The sequence below is a fragment of the Oncorhynchus nerka genome, linkage group LG20, assembly GCF_034236695.1.
Source record: "Oncorhynchus nerka isolate Pitt River linkage group LG20, Oner_Uvic_2.0, whole genome shotgun sequence".
Taxonomy (NCBI): Eukaryota; Metazoa; Chordata; class Actinopteri; order Salmoniformes; family Salmonidae; genus Oncorhynchus; species Oncorhynchus nerka.
In genome coordinates, this window is record NC_088415.1 from 96053458 (window position 1) to 96070744 (window position 17287).

At 44.7% G+C, this 17287-nt stretch overlaps 1 protein-coding gene across 1 annotated transcript in view; it reads right to left on the bottom strand.

Moving 5' to 3' along the window:
- Positions 1 to 17287, bottom strand: part of LOC135562741 (pituitary adenylate cyclase-activating polypeptide type I receptor-like) — an 86093-nt gene that overhangs the window by 8338 nt on the left and 60468 nt on the right. The window contains exons 8-10 of the mRNA XM_065005085.1: positions 15092 to 15152; positions 13626 to 13695; positions 1481 to 1572 (exon numbers count right to left, since the gene is read on the bottom strand). Coding sequence (XP_064861157.1) covers positions 1481 to 1572; positions 13626 to 13695; positions 15092 to 15152 — 223 coding nt within the window. The remainder of the gene's footprint in view (positions 1 to 1480; positions 1573 to 13625; positions 13696 to 15091; positions 15153 to 17287) is intronic.

The window sequence follows — 17287 nt, forward strand, 5'->3', positions numbered from 1 at the left end:
AGACACAGACAGACAGACCCAAAGACGGAAAGACATAGACAGACAGACAGACCCAAAGACAGACAGACACAGACAGACCCAAAGACAGACAGACAGACACAGACAGACAGACAGACAGACAGACAGACACAGACAGACAGACCCAAAGACGGACAGACAGACAGACAGACCCAAAGACGGACAGACACAGACAGACACCACCAGTAAAACACACACAGTCACCACCAGTAAAACACACACAGTCACCACCAGTAAAACACACACAGTCACCACCAGTAAAACACACACAGTCACCACCAGTAAAACACACACAGTCACCACCAGTAAAACACACACAGTCACCACCAGTAAAACACACACAGTCACCACCAGTAAAACACACACAGCCAGTCTCATTAAACACCTCTTCTTATAAAAGACTAGACCGCGGCTAATATAAACAGACCACATTATGTCGACATAGAGGTAGGGCTAAGACTAGACCGCGGCTAATATAAACAGACCACATTATGTCGACATAGAGGTAGGGCTAAGACTAGACCGCGGCTAATATAAACAGACCACATTATGTCGACATAGAGGTAGGGCTAAGACTAGACCGCGGCTAATATAAACAGACCACATTATGTCGACATAGAGGTAGGGCTAAGACTAGACCGCGGCTAATATAAACAGACCACATTATGTCGACATAGAGGTAGGGCTAAGACTAGACCGCGGCTAATATAAACAGACCACATTATGTCGACATAGAGGTAGGGCTAAGACTAGACCGCGGCTAATATAAACAGACCACATTATGTCGACATAGAGGTAGGGCTAAGACTAGACCGCGGCTAATATAAACAGACCACATTATGTCGACATAGAGGTAGGGCTAAGACTAGGTACTTACAGGTAGATACTGGACATATAGGTAGGGCTAAGACCAGGTACTTACAGGTAGATACTGGACATAGAGGATGGGCTAAGACCAGGTACTTACAGGTAGATACTGGACATAGAGGTAGAGCTAAGACCAGGTACTTACAGGTAGATACTGGACATAGAGGATGGGCTAAGACCAGGTACTTACAGGTAGATACTGGACATAGAGGTAGAGCTAAGACCAGGTACTTACAGGTAGATACTGGACATAGAGGATGGGCTAAGACCAGGTACTTACAGGTAGATACTGGACATATAGGTAGGGCTAAGACCAGGTACTTACAGGTAGATACTGGACATAGAGGATGGGCTAAGACCAGGTACTTACAGGTAGATACTGGACATAGAGGTAGGGCTAAGACCAGGTACTTACAGGTAGATACTGGACATAGAGGTAGGGCTAAGACCAGGTACTTACAGGTAGATACTGGACATAGAGGTAGAGCTAAGACCAGGTACTTACAGGTAGATACTGGACATAGAGGTTGGGCTAAGACCAGGTACTTACAGGTAGATACTGGACATAGAGGTAGGGCTAAGACCAGGTACTTACAGGTAGATACTGGACTCATTCCCTCTGATGTCAGGCGACTGCAGCTTCTGGACCAGAATGACTATGATCCCAACAAACAGGACAAAGTTGATCTAGAGAAGCACACAGCAAGGATGATCATCGTTATTACGTTACTGTTATCATCATTACTTTTCCAGTTTTAACAAAAGAATACACACCAAAACTCAATCTACAAAAATGCAGTAGATCTAAGACCGTTCAGACGAAGTTGTATTAATGTGGGGAGGAAATATAATAGATTCTCAATTTTATTTTACCTTTATTTAACAAGGCAAGTCAGTTAAGAACAAATTCTTTATTTACAATGACGGCCTACCAAAAGGCAGAAGGCCTCCTGCGGGGACGGGGGATGGGATTAAAAATACAAAAATAAATATAAATATAGGACAACACACATGACAACACAGCATGGTAGCAACACATGACAACACAGCATGGTAGCAACACATGACAACACAGCATGGTAGCAACACATGACAATACAGCATGGTAGCAACACATGACAACACAGCATGGTAGCAACACATGACAACACAGCATGGTAGCAACACATGACAACACAGCATGGCAGCAACACAGCATGGTAGCATCACATGACAACACAGCATGGTAGCAACACATGACAACACAGCATGGTAGCAACACATGACAACACAGCATGGTAGCAACACATGACAACACAGCATGGTAGCAACACATGACAACACAGCATGGTAGCAACACATGACAACACAGCATGGTAGCAACACATGACAACACAGCATGGTAGCAACACATGACAACACAGCATGGCAGCAACACATGACAACACAGCATGGCAGCAACACAGCATGGTAGCAACACATGACAACACAGCATGGTAGCAACACATGACAACACAGCATGGCAGCAACACAGCATGGTAGCATCACATGACAACACAGCATGGTAGCAACAAATGACAACACAGCATGGTAGCATCACATGACAACACAGCATGGTAGCATCACATGACAACACAGCATGGTAGCATCACATGACAACACAGCATGGTAGCAACACGGCATGGTAGCAACACAGCATGGTAGCAACACATGACAACACAGCATGGTAGCATCACATGACAACACAGCATGGTAGCAGCACATGACAACACAGCATGGTAGCAACACATGACAACACAGCATGGTAGCAACACATGACAACACAGCATGGCAGCAACACATGACAACACAGCATGGCAGCAACACACGACAACACAGCATGGTAGCAACACATGACAACACAGCAACACATGGCAACACAGCATGGTAGCAACACATGACAACACAGCATGGCAGCAACACATGACAACACAGCATGGCAGCAACACACAACAACACAGCATGGCAACAACACAGCATGGCAGCAACACACGACAACACAGCATGGCAGCAACACAGCATGGCAGCAACACATGACAACACAGCATGGCAGCAACACATGACAACACAGCATGGCAGCAACACATGACAACACAGCATGGCAGCAACACATGACAACACAGCATGGTAGCAACACATAACAACACAGCATGGCAGCAACACATGACAACACAGCATGGCAACAACACATGACAACACAGCATGGTAGCAACACAGCATGGTAGCAACACATAACAACACAGCATGGCAACAACACAGCATGGTAGCAACACATAACAACACAGCATGGCAACAACACATGACAACACAGCATGGCAGCAACACATGACAACACAGCATGGCAGCAACACATGACAACACAGCATGGCAACAACACAGCATGGTAGCAACACATGACAACACAGCATGGCAGCAACACATGACAACACAGCATGGCAACAACACAGCATGGTAGCAACACATGACAACACAGCATGGCAGCAACACATGACAACACAGCATGGCAGCAACACACGACAACACAGCATGGTAGCAACACATGACAACACAGCAACACATGACAACACAGCATGGTAGCAACACATGACAACACAGCATGGCAGCAACACATGACAACACAGCATGGCAGCAACACACAACAACACAGCATGGCAACAACACAGCATGGCAGCAACACACGACAACACAGCATGGCAGCAACACAGCATGGCAGCAACACATAACAACACAGCATGGCAACAACACATGACAACACAGCATGGCAACAACACAGCATGGCAGCAACACACGACAACACAGCATGGCAGCAACACATGACAACACAGCATGGCAGCAACACATGACAACACAGCATGGCAACAACACATGACAACACAGCATGGTAGCAACACAGCATGGTAGCAACACATAACAACACAGCATGGCAACAACACAGCATGGTAGCAACACATAACAACACAGCATGGCAACAACACATGACAACACAGCATGGCAGCAACACATGACAACACAGCATGGCAGCAACACATGACAACACAGCATGGCAACAACACAGCATGGTAGCAACACATGACAACACAGCATGGCAGCAACACATGACAACACAGCATGGCAACAACACAGCATGGTAGCAACACATGACAACACAGCATGGCAACAACACAGCATGGCAGCAACACATGACAACACAGCATGGCAACAACACAGCATGGCAGCAACACATGACAACACAGCATGGCAGCAACACATGACAACACAGCATGGCAGCAACACATGACAACACAGCATGGCAGCAACACATGACAACACAGCATGGCAACAACACAGCATGGCAGCAACACATGACAACACAGCATGGCAACAACACAGCATGGTAGCAACACATGACAACACAGCATGGCAGCAACACATGACAACACAGCATGGCAGCAACACACGACAACACAGCATGGTAGCAACACATGACAACACAGCAACACATGACAACACAGCATGGTAGCAACACATGACAACACAGCATGGCAGCAACACATGACAACACAGCATGGCAGCAACACACAACAACACAGCATGGCAACAACACAGCATGGCAGCAACACACGACAACACAGCATGGCAGCAACACAGCATGGCAGCAACACATAACAACACAGCATGGCAACAACACATGACAACACAGCATGGCAACAACACAGCATGGCAGCAACACACGACAACACAGCATGGCAGCAACACATGACAACACAGCATGGCAGCAACACATGACAACACAGCATGGTAGCAACACATAACAACACAGCATGGTAGCAACACATGACAACACAGCATGGCAGCAACACATGACAACACAGCATGGCAACAACACATGACAACACAGCATGGCAGCAACACAGCATGGTAGCAACACATGACAACACAGCATGGCAACAACACATGACAACACAGCATGGTAGCAACACAGCATGGTAGCAACACATAACAACACAGCATGGCAACAACACAGCATGGTAGCAACACATAACAACACAGCATGGCAACAACACATGACAACACAGCATGGCAGCAACACATGACAACACAGCATGGCAGCAACACATGACAACACAGCATGGCTACAACACAGCATGGTAGCAACACATGACAACACAGCATGGCAGCAACACATGACAACACAGCATGGCAACAACACAGCATGGTAGCAACACACGACAACACAGCATGGCAGCAACACATGACAACACAGCATGTTAGCAACACAGCATGGCAGCAACACATGACAACACAGCATGGCAACAACAAATGACAACACAGCATGGTAGCAACACAGCATGGCAGCAGCACATGACAACACAGCATGGCAGCAACACATGACAACACAGCATGGCAACAACACAGCATGGTAGCAACACATGACAACACAGCATGGCAACAACACAGCATGGTAGCAACACATGACAACACAGCATGGCAGCAACACATGACAACACAGCATGGCAACAACACAGCATGGTAGCAACACATGACAACACAGCATGGCAACAACACAGCATGGTAGCAACACATGACAACACAACATGGTAGCAACACATGACAACACAGCATGGCAGCAACACATGACAACACAGCATGGCAACAACACAGCATGGTAGCAACACATGACAACACAGCATGGCAATAACACAGCATGGCAGCAACACATGACAACACAGCATGGCAGCAACACATGACAACACAGCATGGCAGCAACACAGCATGGCAGCAACACATGACAACACAGCATGGCAACAACAAATGACAACACAGCATGGTAGCAACACATGGCAACACAACATGACAACACAGCATGGTAGCAACACATGACAACACAGCATGGCAGCAACACATGACAACACAGCATGGCAGCAACACATGACAACACAGCATGGCAACAACACAGCATGGTAGCAACACATGACAACACAGCATGGCAGCAACACATGACAACACAGCAAGGCAGCAACACATGACAACACAACATGGTAGCAACACATGACAACACAGCAAGGCAGCAACACATGACAATACAGCATGGTAGCAACACAGCATGGTAGCAACACATGACAACACAGCATGGTAGCAACACATGACAACACAGCAAGGCAGCAACACATGACAATACAGCATGGTAGCAACACATGACAACACAGCATGGCAGCAACACATGACAACACAACATGGCAACAACACAACATGACAACACAACATGACAACAACACAACATGGCAACAACACAACATGACAACAACACAACATGACAACAACATGGTAGCAACACAACATGACAACACAACATGACAACAACATGGCAGCAGCACAACATGGTAATATTATAGTTATTGAGAAATGGCACCCTACTCCCTACATAGTGCACTACTTTTCCAATCAAATGTTATCATCTTGTCACATGCGCCGAATACAACAAGTGTAGACCTCAACGTGCAATGCTTACTTACATGCCCTTAACCGACAATGCGGTTTTACAAAAAACTAAATAAATGTAGTAAATAAAATAAAGTAAAAGAAATTAAACAACAATAAAATAACAATAACAAGGATGTATACAGTGCCTTGCGAAAGTATTCGGCCCCCTTGAACTTTACGACCTTTTGCCACATTTCAGGCTTCAAACATAAAGATATACATTCAACATTGGATCATTCAGAGATCCTCACTGAACTTCTGGAGAGAGTTTGCTGCACTGAAAGTAAAGGGGCTGAATAATTTTGCACGCCCAATTTTTCAGTTTTTGATTTGTTAAAAAAGTTTGAAATATCCAATAAATGTCGTTCCACTTCATGATTGTGTCCCACTTGTTGTTGATTCTTCACAAAAAAATACAGTTTTATATCTTTATGTTTGAAGCCTGAAATGTGGCAAAAGGTCGCAAAGTTCAAGGGGGCCGAATATTTTCGCAAGGCACTGTATATTCAGGGGGTACCGGTACAGAGTCAATGTGGAGGTTATATACAGGGGGTAACCAGTACAGAGTCAATGTGGAGGCTATATACATGGGGTACCGGTACAGAGTCAATGTGGAGGCTATATACAGGGGGTACCGGTACAGAGTCAATGTGGAGGCTATATACAGGGGGTACCAGTACAGAGTCAATGTGGAGGTTATATACAGGGGGTAACCAGTACAGAGTCAATGTGGAGGCTATATACATGGGGTACCGGTACAGAGTCAATGTGGAGGCTATATACAGGGGGTACCGGTACAGAGTCAATGTGGAGGCTATATACAGGGGGTACCGGTACAGAGTCAATGTGGAGGTTATATACAGGGGGTAACCAGTACAGAGTCAATGTGGAGGCTATATACATGGGGTACCGGTACAGAGTCAATGTGGAGGCTATATACAGGGGGTACCGGTACAGAGTCAATGTGGAGACTATATACATGGGGTACCGGTACAGAGTCAATGTGGAGGCTATATACAGGGGGTACCGGTACAGAGTCAATGTGGAGACTATATACATGGGGTACCGGTACAGTGTCAATGTGGAGGCTATATACAGGGGGTACCGGTACAGAGTCAATGTGGAGGCTATATACAGGGGGTACTGGTACAGAGTCAATGTGGAGGCTATATACAGGGGGTACCGGTACTGAGTCAATGTGGAGGCTATATTCAGGGGGTACCGGTACTGAGTCAATGTGGAGGCCATATACAGGGAGTACCGGAACAGAGTCAATGTGGAGGCTATATACAGGGGGTACCAGTACAGAGTCAATGTGGAGGCTATATAAAGGGGGTACCGGTACAGAGTCAATGTGGAGGCTATATACAGGGGGTACCGGTACAGAGTCAATGTGGAGACTATATACATGGGGTACCGGTACAGAGTCAATGTGGAGGCTATATACAGGGGGTACCGGTACAGAGTCAATGTGGAGACTATATACATGGGGTACCGGTACAGTGTCAATGTGGAGGCTATATACAGGGGGTACCGGTACAGAGTCAATGTGGAGGCTATATACAGGGGGTACTGGTACAGAGTCAATGTGGAGGCTATATACAGGGGGTACCGGTACTGAGTCAATGTGGAGGCTATATTCAGGGGGTACCGGTACTGAGTCAATGTGGAGGCCATATACAGGGAGTACCGGAACAGAGTCAATGTGGAGGCTATATACAGGGGGTACCAGTACAGAGTCAATGTGGAGGCTATATAAAGGGGGTACCGGTACTGAGTCAATGTGGAGGCTATATTCAGGGGGTACCGGTACTGAGTCAATGTGGAGGCTATATACAGGGTATTACGGTACAGAGTCAATGTGGAGGCTATATACAGGGTATTACGGTACAGAGTCAATGTGGAGGCTATATACAGGGTGTTACGGTACAGAGTCAATGTGGAGACTATATACAGGGGGTACCGGAACAGAGTCAATGTGGAGGCTATATACAGGGGGTACCGGTACAGAGTCAATGTGGAGGCTATATACAGGGGGTACCAGTACAGAGTCAATGTGGAGGCTATATACAGGGGGTACCGGTACAGAGTCAATGTGGAGGCTATATACAGGGGGTACTGGTACCGAGGGTACAGATTAGTCGAGGTAACTGAGGTAATATGTACATGTAGGTAGGAGTAAATTCATTGTAAATAGTCCATTTGATTAGCTGTTCAGCAGTCTTATGGGGCTAGAAGCTGTTAAGCCGTTTGGATCTATACTGAGGTGGTGTACTCCTCGATGCCATGGGATGAATCCCGGAACATATTCCAGTCTGTGTTTGCAAAACAGTCCTGTAGCTTAGCATCGGCGTCATCTGGCCACTTCAGTATCCAGCGAGTCACTGGTACTTCCTGCTTTAGTTTTCACTTGTAAGCAGAAATCAGGAGGATAGAACTATCGGCCGATTTACCAAATGGAGGGTGAGTGAAAGTGTTCTACAATTTGTTTTCCTCTGGTTGCACAGAAATGAGGTAAAACGAATTTAAGTTTCCCTGCATTAAGGTTCCCGGCCACTAGGAGCACCGCCTCTGGATGAGCATTTTCTTGTTTGCCTATGGCCTTATACTGCTCGCTATCCGAGTGGCTACTCCTGGCTAACGTCTCTGTCCCGAAGCAAGCACCAGTTAGCCTGGAGCTAGGCCCATCTCCCGGGTAGCCGAACAATATATACCATATGTGAGTCTCTCACTGTTGCCGCCTGTCCCCAACGCTCTAGGCGACCAGTTTTGATAGCCTTTAGCCGCACCCTCATACTACTCCTCCTCTGTTCCGCGGGTGATGTGGAGGTAAACCCGGGCCCTGCATGTCCCCAGGCACCCTCATTTGTTGACTTCTGTGATCGAAAAAGCCTTGGTTTCATGCATGTTAACATCAGAAGCCTCCTCCCTAAGTTTGTTTTACTCACTGCTTTAGCACACTCTGCTAACCCTGATGTCCTTGCCGTGCCTGAATCCTGGCTCAGGAAGGCCACCAAAAATTCTGAGATTTCCATACCCAACTATAACATCTTCCGTCAAGATAGAACTGCCAAAGGGGGAGGAGTTGCAGTCTACTGCAGAGATAGCCTGCAAAGTAATGTCATACTTTCAAGGTCCATACCCAAACAATTCGAACTACTAATTTTGAAAATTTTGAAATAAGTCTCTCACTGTTGCCGCCTGTTATAGACCCCCCTCAGCTCACAGCTGTGTCCTGGACACCATATGTGAATTGATCGCCCCCCATCTAGCTTCAGAGTTTGTTCTGTTAGGTGACCTAAATTGGGATATGCTTAACACCCCAGCAGTCCTACAATCTAAGCTAGATGCCCTCAATCTCACACAAATTATCAAGGAACCCACCAGGTACAACCCTAAATCCGTAAACATGGGCACCCTCATAGATATTATCCTGACCAACTTGCCCTCTAAATACACCTCCGCTGTCTTCAACCAGGATCTCAACGATCACTGCCTCATTGCCTGTGTGCGTAATGGGTCAAACGACCACCCCTCATCACTGTCAAACGCTCCCTAAAACACTTCTGCGAGCAGGCCTTTCTAATCGACCTGGCCCGGGTATCCTGGAAGGACATTGACCTCATTCCATGAGTAATGGATTCCTGGTTATTCTTTAAAAGTGCTTTCCTCACCATCTTAAATAAGCCCCTTTCAAAATATGTAGAACTAAGAACAGATATAGCCCATGGTTCACTCCAGACCTGACTGCCCTTGACCAGCACAAAAACATCCTGTGGCGTACTGCATTAGCATCGAATAGCCCCCACGAAATGCAACTTTTCAGGGAAGTCAGGAACTAATACACTCAGTCAGTTAGGAAAGCAAAGGCTAGCTTTGTCAAACAGAAATTTGCTTCCTGTAGCACTAATTCCAAAATGTTTTGGGACATTGTAAAGTCCATGGAAAATAAGAGCACCTCCTCCCAGCTTCCTACTGCACTGAGGCTAGGTAACACTGTCACCACCGTTAAATCTATGATAATCGATCATTTCAATAAGCAATTCTTCCACCGTTGGCCATGCTTTCCACCTGGCTACCCCTACCCCGGCCAACATCTCAACACCCCCTGCAGCAACTTGCCCCCCCAACTTCTCCTTCACCCGATGTTCTGAAAGAGCTGCAAAATATGGATCCCTACAAATCAGCTGGGCTAGACAATCAGAACCCTCTCTTCCTCTCTTCTCTTCAGCAGAAATGGTTGCAAGCCCTATTACTAGCTTATTCAATATCTCTTTCATCCCCAAAGATTGGAAAGCTGCCGCGGTCATCCCCCTCTTCAAAGGGGGAGACACTCTAGACCCAAGCTGTTATAGACCTATATCCATCCTGCCCTGTCTTTCTAAATTCTTCGAAAGCCAAGTTAACAAACAGATCACCGACCATTTTGAATCCCACCGTACCTTCTCTGCTATGCAATCTGGTTTCAGAGCTGGTCATGGGTGCACCTCAGCCACGCTCAAGGTCCTAAACGATATTATAACCACCATCGATAAAAGACTGCGTACTGTGCAGCCGTCTTCATCGACCTGGCCAAGGCTTTCGACTCTGTCAATCACCGCATTCTTATCGGCAGACCCAATAGCCTTGATTTCTCAAATTACTGTCTCACTGGTCACCATAGCAACACCCACCCATAGCACACGCTCCAGCAGGTATATTTCACTGGTCACCATAGCAACACCCACCCATAGCACACGCAAGTCATCTAAGTCTGCTAGGTAAAGTCCCGCCTTATCTCAGCTCACTGGTCACTGTAGCATCACCCACCCATAGCACGCGCTCCAGCAGGTATATTTCACTGGTCATCCCCAAAGCCAACACTTCCTTTGGCATTTCCTTCCAGTTCTCTGCTGCCAATGACTGGAATGAATTGCAAAAATCTCTAAAGCTGTACACAGCCAATCTGTAAATAGCCCATCAGTAAATAGCCCACCCAACTACCTCATCCCAATATTGTTATTTATCCTCTTGCTCTTTTGCTCCCCAGTATCTCTACTTGCACATCATCATCTGCACATCCATCACTCCAGTATTAAAGCTAAATTGTAATTATGTTCACCTCTAGGGCCTATTTATTGCCTTTACCTCCCTACTCTTCTACATTTGCACACACTGTACATATATATTTATTTTCTTTTGTGTGTTTGACTGTACGTTTGTTTATGTGTAACTCTGTGTTGTTGTTTATTCTATGTGTAACTCTGTGTTGTTGTTTATTCTATGTGTAACTCTGTGTTGTTTTTGTCTCACTGCTTTGCTTTATCTTGGCCAGGTCACAGTTGTAAATGAGAACTTGTTCTCAACTGGCCGACCTGGTTAAATAAAGGGTTAGGGTTATATATATATATAAACACCTGGTTAAACAAAGGGTTATATATATAAACACCTGGTTAAATAAAGGGTTAGGGTTATATATATATATAAACACCTGGTTAAATAAAGGGTTAGGGTTATATATATAAATACCTGGTTAAATAAAGGGTTATATATATAAACACCTGGTTAAATAAAGGGCTAGGGTTATATATATAAACATCTGGTTAAATAAAGGGTTAGGGTTATATATATAAATACCTGGTTAAATAAAGGGTTATATATATAAATACCTGGTTAAATAAAGGGTTATATATATAAACACCTGGTTAAATAAAGGGTTAGGGTTATATATATAAATACCTGGTTAAATAAAGGGTTATATATATAAATACCTGGTTAAATAAAGGGTTATATATATAAACACCTGGTTAAATAAAGGGTTAGGGTTATATATATAAACACCTGGTTAAATAAAGGGTTATATATATAAACACCTGGTTAAATAAAGGGTTATATATATAAACACCTGGTTAAATAAAGGGTTAGGGTTATATATATAAATACCTGGTTAAATAAAGGGTTATATATATAAACACCTGGTTAAATAAAGGGTTAGGGTTATATATATAAATACCTGGTTAAATAAAGGGTTAGGGTTATATATATAAATACCTGGTTAAATAAAGGGTTATATATATAAACACCTGGTTAAATAAAGGGTTATATATATAAACACCTGGTTAAATAAAGGGTTAGGGTTATATATATAAATACCTGGTTAAATAAAGGGTTAGGGTTATATATATAAATACCTGGTTAAATAAAGGGTTATATATATAAACACCTGGTTAAATAAAGGGTTATATATATAAACACCTGGTTAAATAAAGGGTTATATATATAAACACCTGGTTAAATAAAGGGTTAGGGTTATATATATAAACACCTGGTTAAATAAAGGGTTAGGGTTATATATATAAATACCTGGTTAAATAAAGGGTTATATATATAAACACCTGGTTAAATAAAGGGTTATATATATAAATACCTGGTTAAATAAAGGGTTAGGGTTATATATATAAACACCTGGTTAAATAAAGGGTTAGGGTTATATAGATAAATACCTGGTTAAATAAAGGGTTAGGGTTATATATATAAACACCTGGTTAAATAAAGGGTTAGGGTTATATATATAAACACCTGGTTAAATAAAGGTGAAATACAAAATAAGATAAAAACTGGCAAGTGTCTTCACTCTCCCTGTCCGAGTCTGTAATGCCTACATGTTTCAAGCAGATCACCATAGTCACTGTGACCAAAGAAGCGAAGGTAACCTACCTAAATGACTACTGACCCGTAGCACTCACATCGGTAGCCATGAAGTGCTTTGAAAGGCTGGTAATGGCTCACATCAACACCATCATCCCAGAAACCCTAGACCCCCTCCAATTCACATACCGCCCTAACCGATCCACAGATGATGCAATCTCTATTGCACTCCACACTGCCCTTTCTCACCTGGACAAAGGGAACACCTATGTGAGAATGCTATTCATTGACTACAGCTCAGCGTTCAACATCATAGTGCCCTCAAAGCTCATCACTAAGCTAAGGAACCTGGGACTAAACACCTCCCTCTGCAACTGGATCCTGGACTTCCTGACGGGCCGCCCCCAGGTGGTGAGGGTAGGTAGCAACACATCCGCCACGCTGATCCTCAACACGGGGGCTCCTCAGGGGTTCGTGCTCAATTCCCTCCTGTACTCCCTGTTCACCCACGACTGCTTGGCCAAACACGACTCTAATATCCCCCCCCCCCCCCCCGCCGACCCTTTGACCCACAGTTTGAGAACCACTGATCTAGGGAATAGGGTTCCATTTGGGTCAGAGCCTGTTCCACCCACCATGATGGAGACGACTGTAGGTCCCTTGATCACCCACCAGAGGGCAGTGGTGTTGTTGGTATCCCAGCAACTACAGGGTACAGGACAAGAGACACAGCAGGGGGTGAGAGTGATATTGTCCCAAAAGGCAACCTATGCCCTATAGGGGATAGGGCACTATATAGGGAATAGTGCACTATATAGGGAATAGGGCACTATATAGGGAATAGGGCACTATATAGGGAATAGGGCACTATATAGGGAATAGGGCACTATATAGGGAATAGGGCACTATATAGGGAATAGTGCACTATATAGGGAATAGGGCACTATATAGGGAATAGGGCACTATATAGGGAATAGTGCACTATATAGGGAATAGGGCACTATATAGGGAATAGGGCACTATATAGGGAATAGTGCACTATATAGGGAATAGGGCACTATATAGGGAATAGGGCACTATATAGGGAATAGGGCACTATATAGGGAATAGGGCACTATATAGGGAATAGTGCACTATATAGGGAATAGTGCACTATATAGGGAATAGGGCACTATATAGGGAATAGGGCACTATATAGGGAATAGGGCACTATATAGGGAATAGAGCACTATATAGGGAATAGTGCACTATATAGGGAATAGGGCACTATATAGGGAATAGGGCACTATATAGGGAATAGGGCACTATATAGGGAATAGGGCACTATATAGGGAATAGGGCACTATATAGGGAATAGGGCACTATATAGGGAATAGGGCACTATATAGGGAATAGGGCTCCGTTTGGGACACATTTATTATTATACATATTATAAGGTTCTAAACGATGACATCACATCAGCGATAATAAATAAATATATTAGGCTGTGGTTTGATAAAACCTTCACCTGGTACAGGTTATTAAAGGAATTACATTAAAAGGCCTTCACCTGGTACAGGCTAAAGGAAGTACATTAAAAAACCTTCACCTGGTACAGGCTAAAGGAAGTACATTAAGAAACCTTCACCTGGTACAGGTTATTAAAGGAATTACATTAAAAGGCCTTCACCTGGTACAGGAAGTACATTAAAAAACCTTCACCTGGTACAGGCTAAAGGAAGTACATTAAGAAACCTTCACCTGGTACAGGCTAAAGGAAGTACATTAAAATACCCTTCACCTGGTACAGGCTAAAGGAAGTACATTAAAAACCTGGTACAGGCTAAAGGAATTACATTAAAAAACCTTCACCTGGTACAGGCTAAAGGAAGTACATTAAGAAACCTTCACCTGGTACAGGTTAAAGGAATTACATTAAAAAACCTTCACCTGGTACAGGCTAAAGGAAGTACATTAAAATACTTGGAAGCAGCATATGTCATGTGCAGACTTTCTTTATTCAAAAGTTCACAAGTTTGTTATTGAGGTATAAACAGACAGTTCCTAGGTCTGTTGTAAACATCACGAGTCATGTAAAGATGTAACCCTGGTTTGGACGTACCTTGTGTCGTCAAAGTGAAGCCTCAGAGCAGCCCAGACAGTTACACAAATGGTGGGAGTACCTAAACACACAGACAGAGAGAACAGATCAGGAATCTGATCTGAATCCTGAAGACAGAGAGAACAGATGAGGAATCTGATCTGAATCCTGAAGACAGAGAGAACAGATGAGGAATCTGATCTGAATCCTGAAGACAGAGAGAACAGATGAGGAATCTGATCTGAAACCTGAAGACAGAGAGAACAGATGAGGAATCTGATCTGAATCCTGAAGACAGAGAGAACAGATGAGGAATCTGATCTGAAACCTGAAGACAGACAGAACAGATGAGGAATCTGATCTGAAACCTGAAGACAGAGAGAACAGATGAGGAATCTGATCTGAATCCTGAAGACAGAGAGAACAGATGAGGAATCTGATCTGAAACCTGAAGACAGAGAGAACAGATGAGGAATCTGATCTGAATCCTGAAGACAGAGAGAACAGATGAGGAATCTGATCTGAATCCTGAAGACAGAGAGAACAGATGAGGAATCTGATCTGAAACCTGAAGACAGAGAGAACAGATGAGGAATCTGATCTGAAACCTGAAGACCGAGAGAACAGATGAGGAATCTGATCTGAAACCTGAACACATTGATAAGACATAGAAGAGCAAAGGGTTCAACCAGCAGATAAGAGCTGTGACATTGGCCTCAACCAGTAGATAAGGTAGATAAGGGCTATGACATTGGCCTCAACCAGTAGATAAGGGCCGTGACATTGGCCTCAACCAGTAGTTAAGGGCCGTGACATTGGCCTCAACCAGTAGATAAGGGCCGTGACATTGGGCTCAACCAGTAGATAAGGGCCGTGACATTGGCCTCAACCAGTAGATAAGGGCCGTGACATTGGCCTCAACCAGTAGATAAGGGCCGTGACATTGGCCTCAACCAGTAGATAAGGGCCGTGACATTGGCCTCAACCAGTAGATAAGGGCCGTGACATTGGGCTCAACCAGTAGATAAGGGCCGTGACATTGGGCTCAACCAGTAGATAAGGGCCGTGACATTGGGTTCAACCAGAACCAGAAGATGAGGACAACGACATTGGGTTCAACCAGCAGATAAGAGCCGTGCCATTGGGCTCAACCAGCAGATAAGAGCTGTGACATTGGGTTCAACCAGTAGATAAGGGCCGTGACATTGGGTTCAACCAGCAGATAAGAGCTGTGACATTGGGTTCAACCAGTAGATAAGAGCTGTGACATTGGGTTCAACCAGTAGATAAGAGCCGTGACATTGGGTTCAACCAGAAGATGAGGACAACGACATTGGGTTCAACCAGCAGATAAGAGCTGTGACATTGGGTTCAACCAGCAGATAAGAGCCGTGACATTGGGTTCAACCAGCAGATAAGAGCTGTGACATTGGGTTCAACCAGTAGATAAGAGCTGTGACATTGGGTTCAACCAGAAGATGAGGACAACGACATTGGGTTCAACCAGCAGATAAGAGCCGTGACATTGGGTTCAACCAGCAGATAAGAGCCGTGACATTGGGTTCAACCAGCAGATAAGAGCTGTGACATTGGGTTCAACCAGCAGATAAGAGCTGTGACATTGGGTTCAACCAGTAGATGAGGACAACGACATTGGGTTCAACCAGCAGATAAGAGCTGTGACATTGGGTTCAACCAGCAGATAAGAGCCGTGACATTGGGTTCAACCAGCAGATAAGAGCCGTGACATTGGGTTCAACCAGCAGATAAGAGCCGTGACATTGGGTTCAACCAGAAGATGAGGACAACGACATTGGGTTCAACCGGCAGATAAGAGCTGTGACATTGGGTTCAACCAGCAGATAAGAGCTGTGACATTGGGTTCAACCAGCAGATAAGAGCTGTGACATTGGGTTCAACCAGCAGATAAGAGCTGTGACATTGGGTTCAACCAGCAGATAAGGGCCGTGACATTGGGTTCAACCAGAAGATAAGAGCTGTGACATTGGGTTCAACCAGCAGATAAGAGCTGTGACATTGGGTTCAACCAGCAGATAAGAGCTGTGACATTGGGTTCAACCAGCAGATAAGGGCCGTGACATTGGGTTCAACCAGAAGATAAGAGCTGTGACATTGGGTTCAACCAGCAGATAAGGGCTGTGACATTGGGTTCAACCAGCAGATAAGGGCTGTGACATTGGGTTCAACCAGAAGATA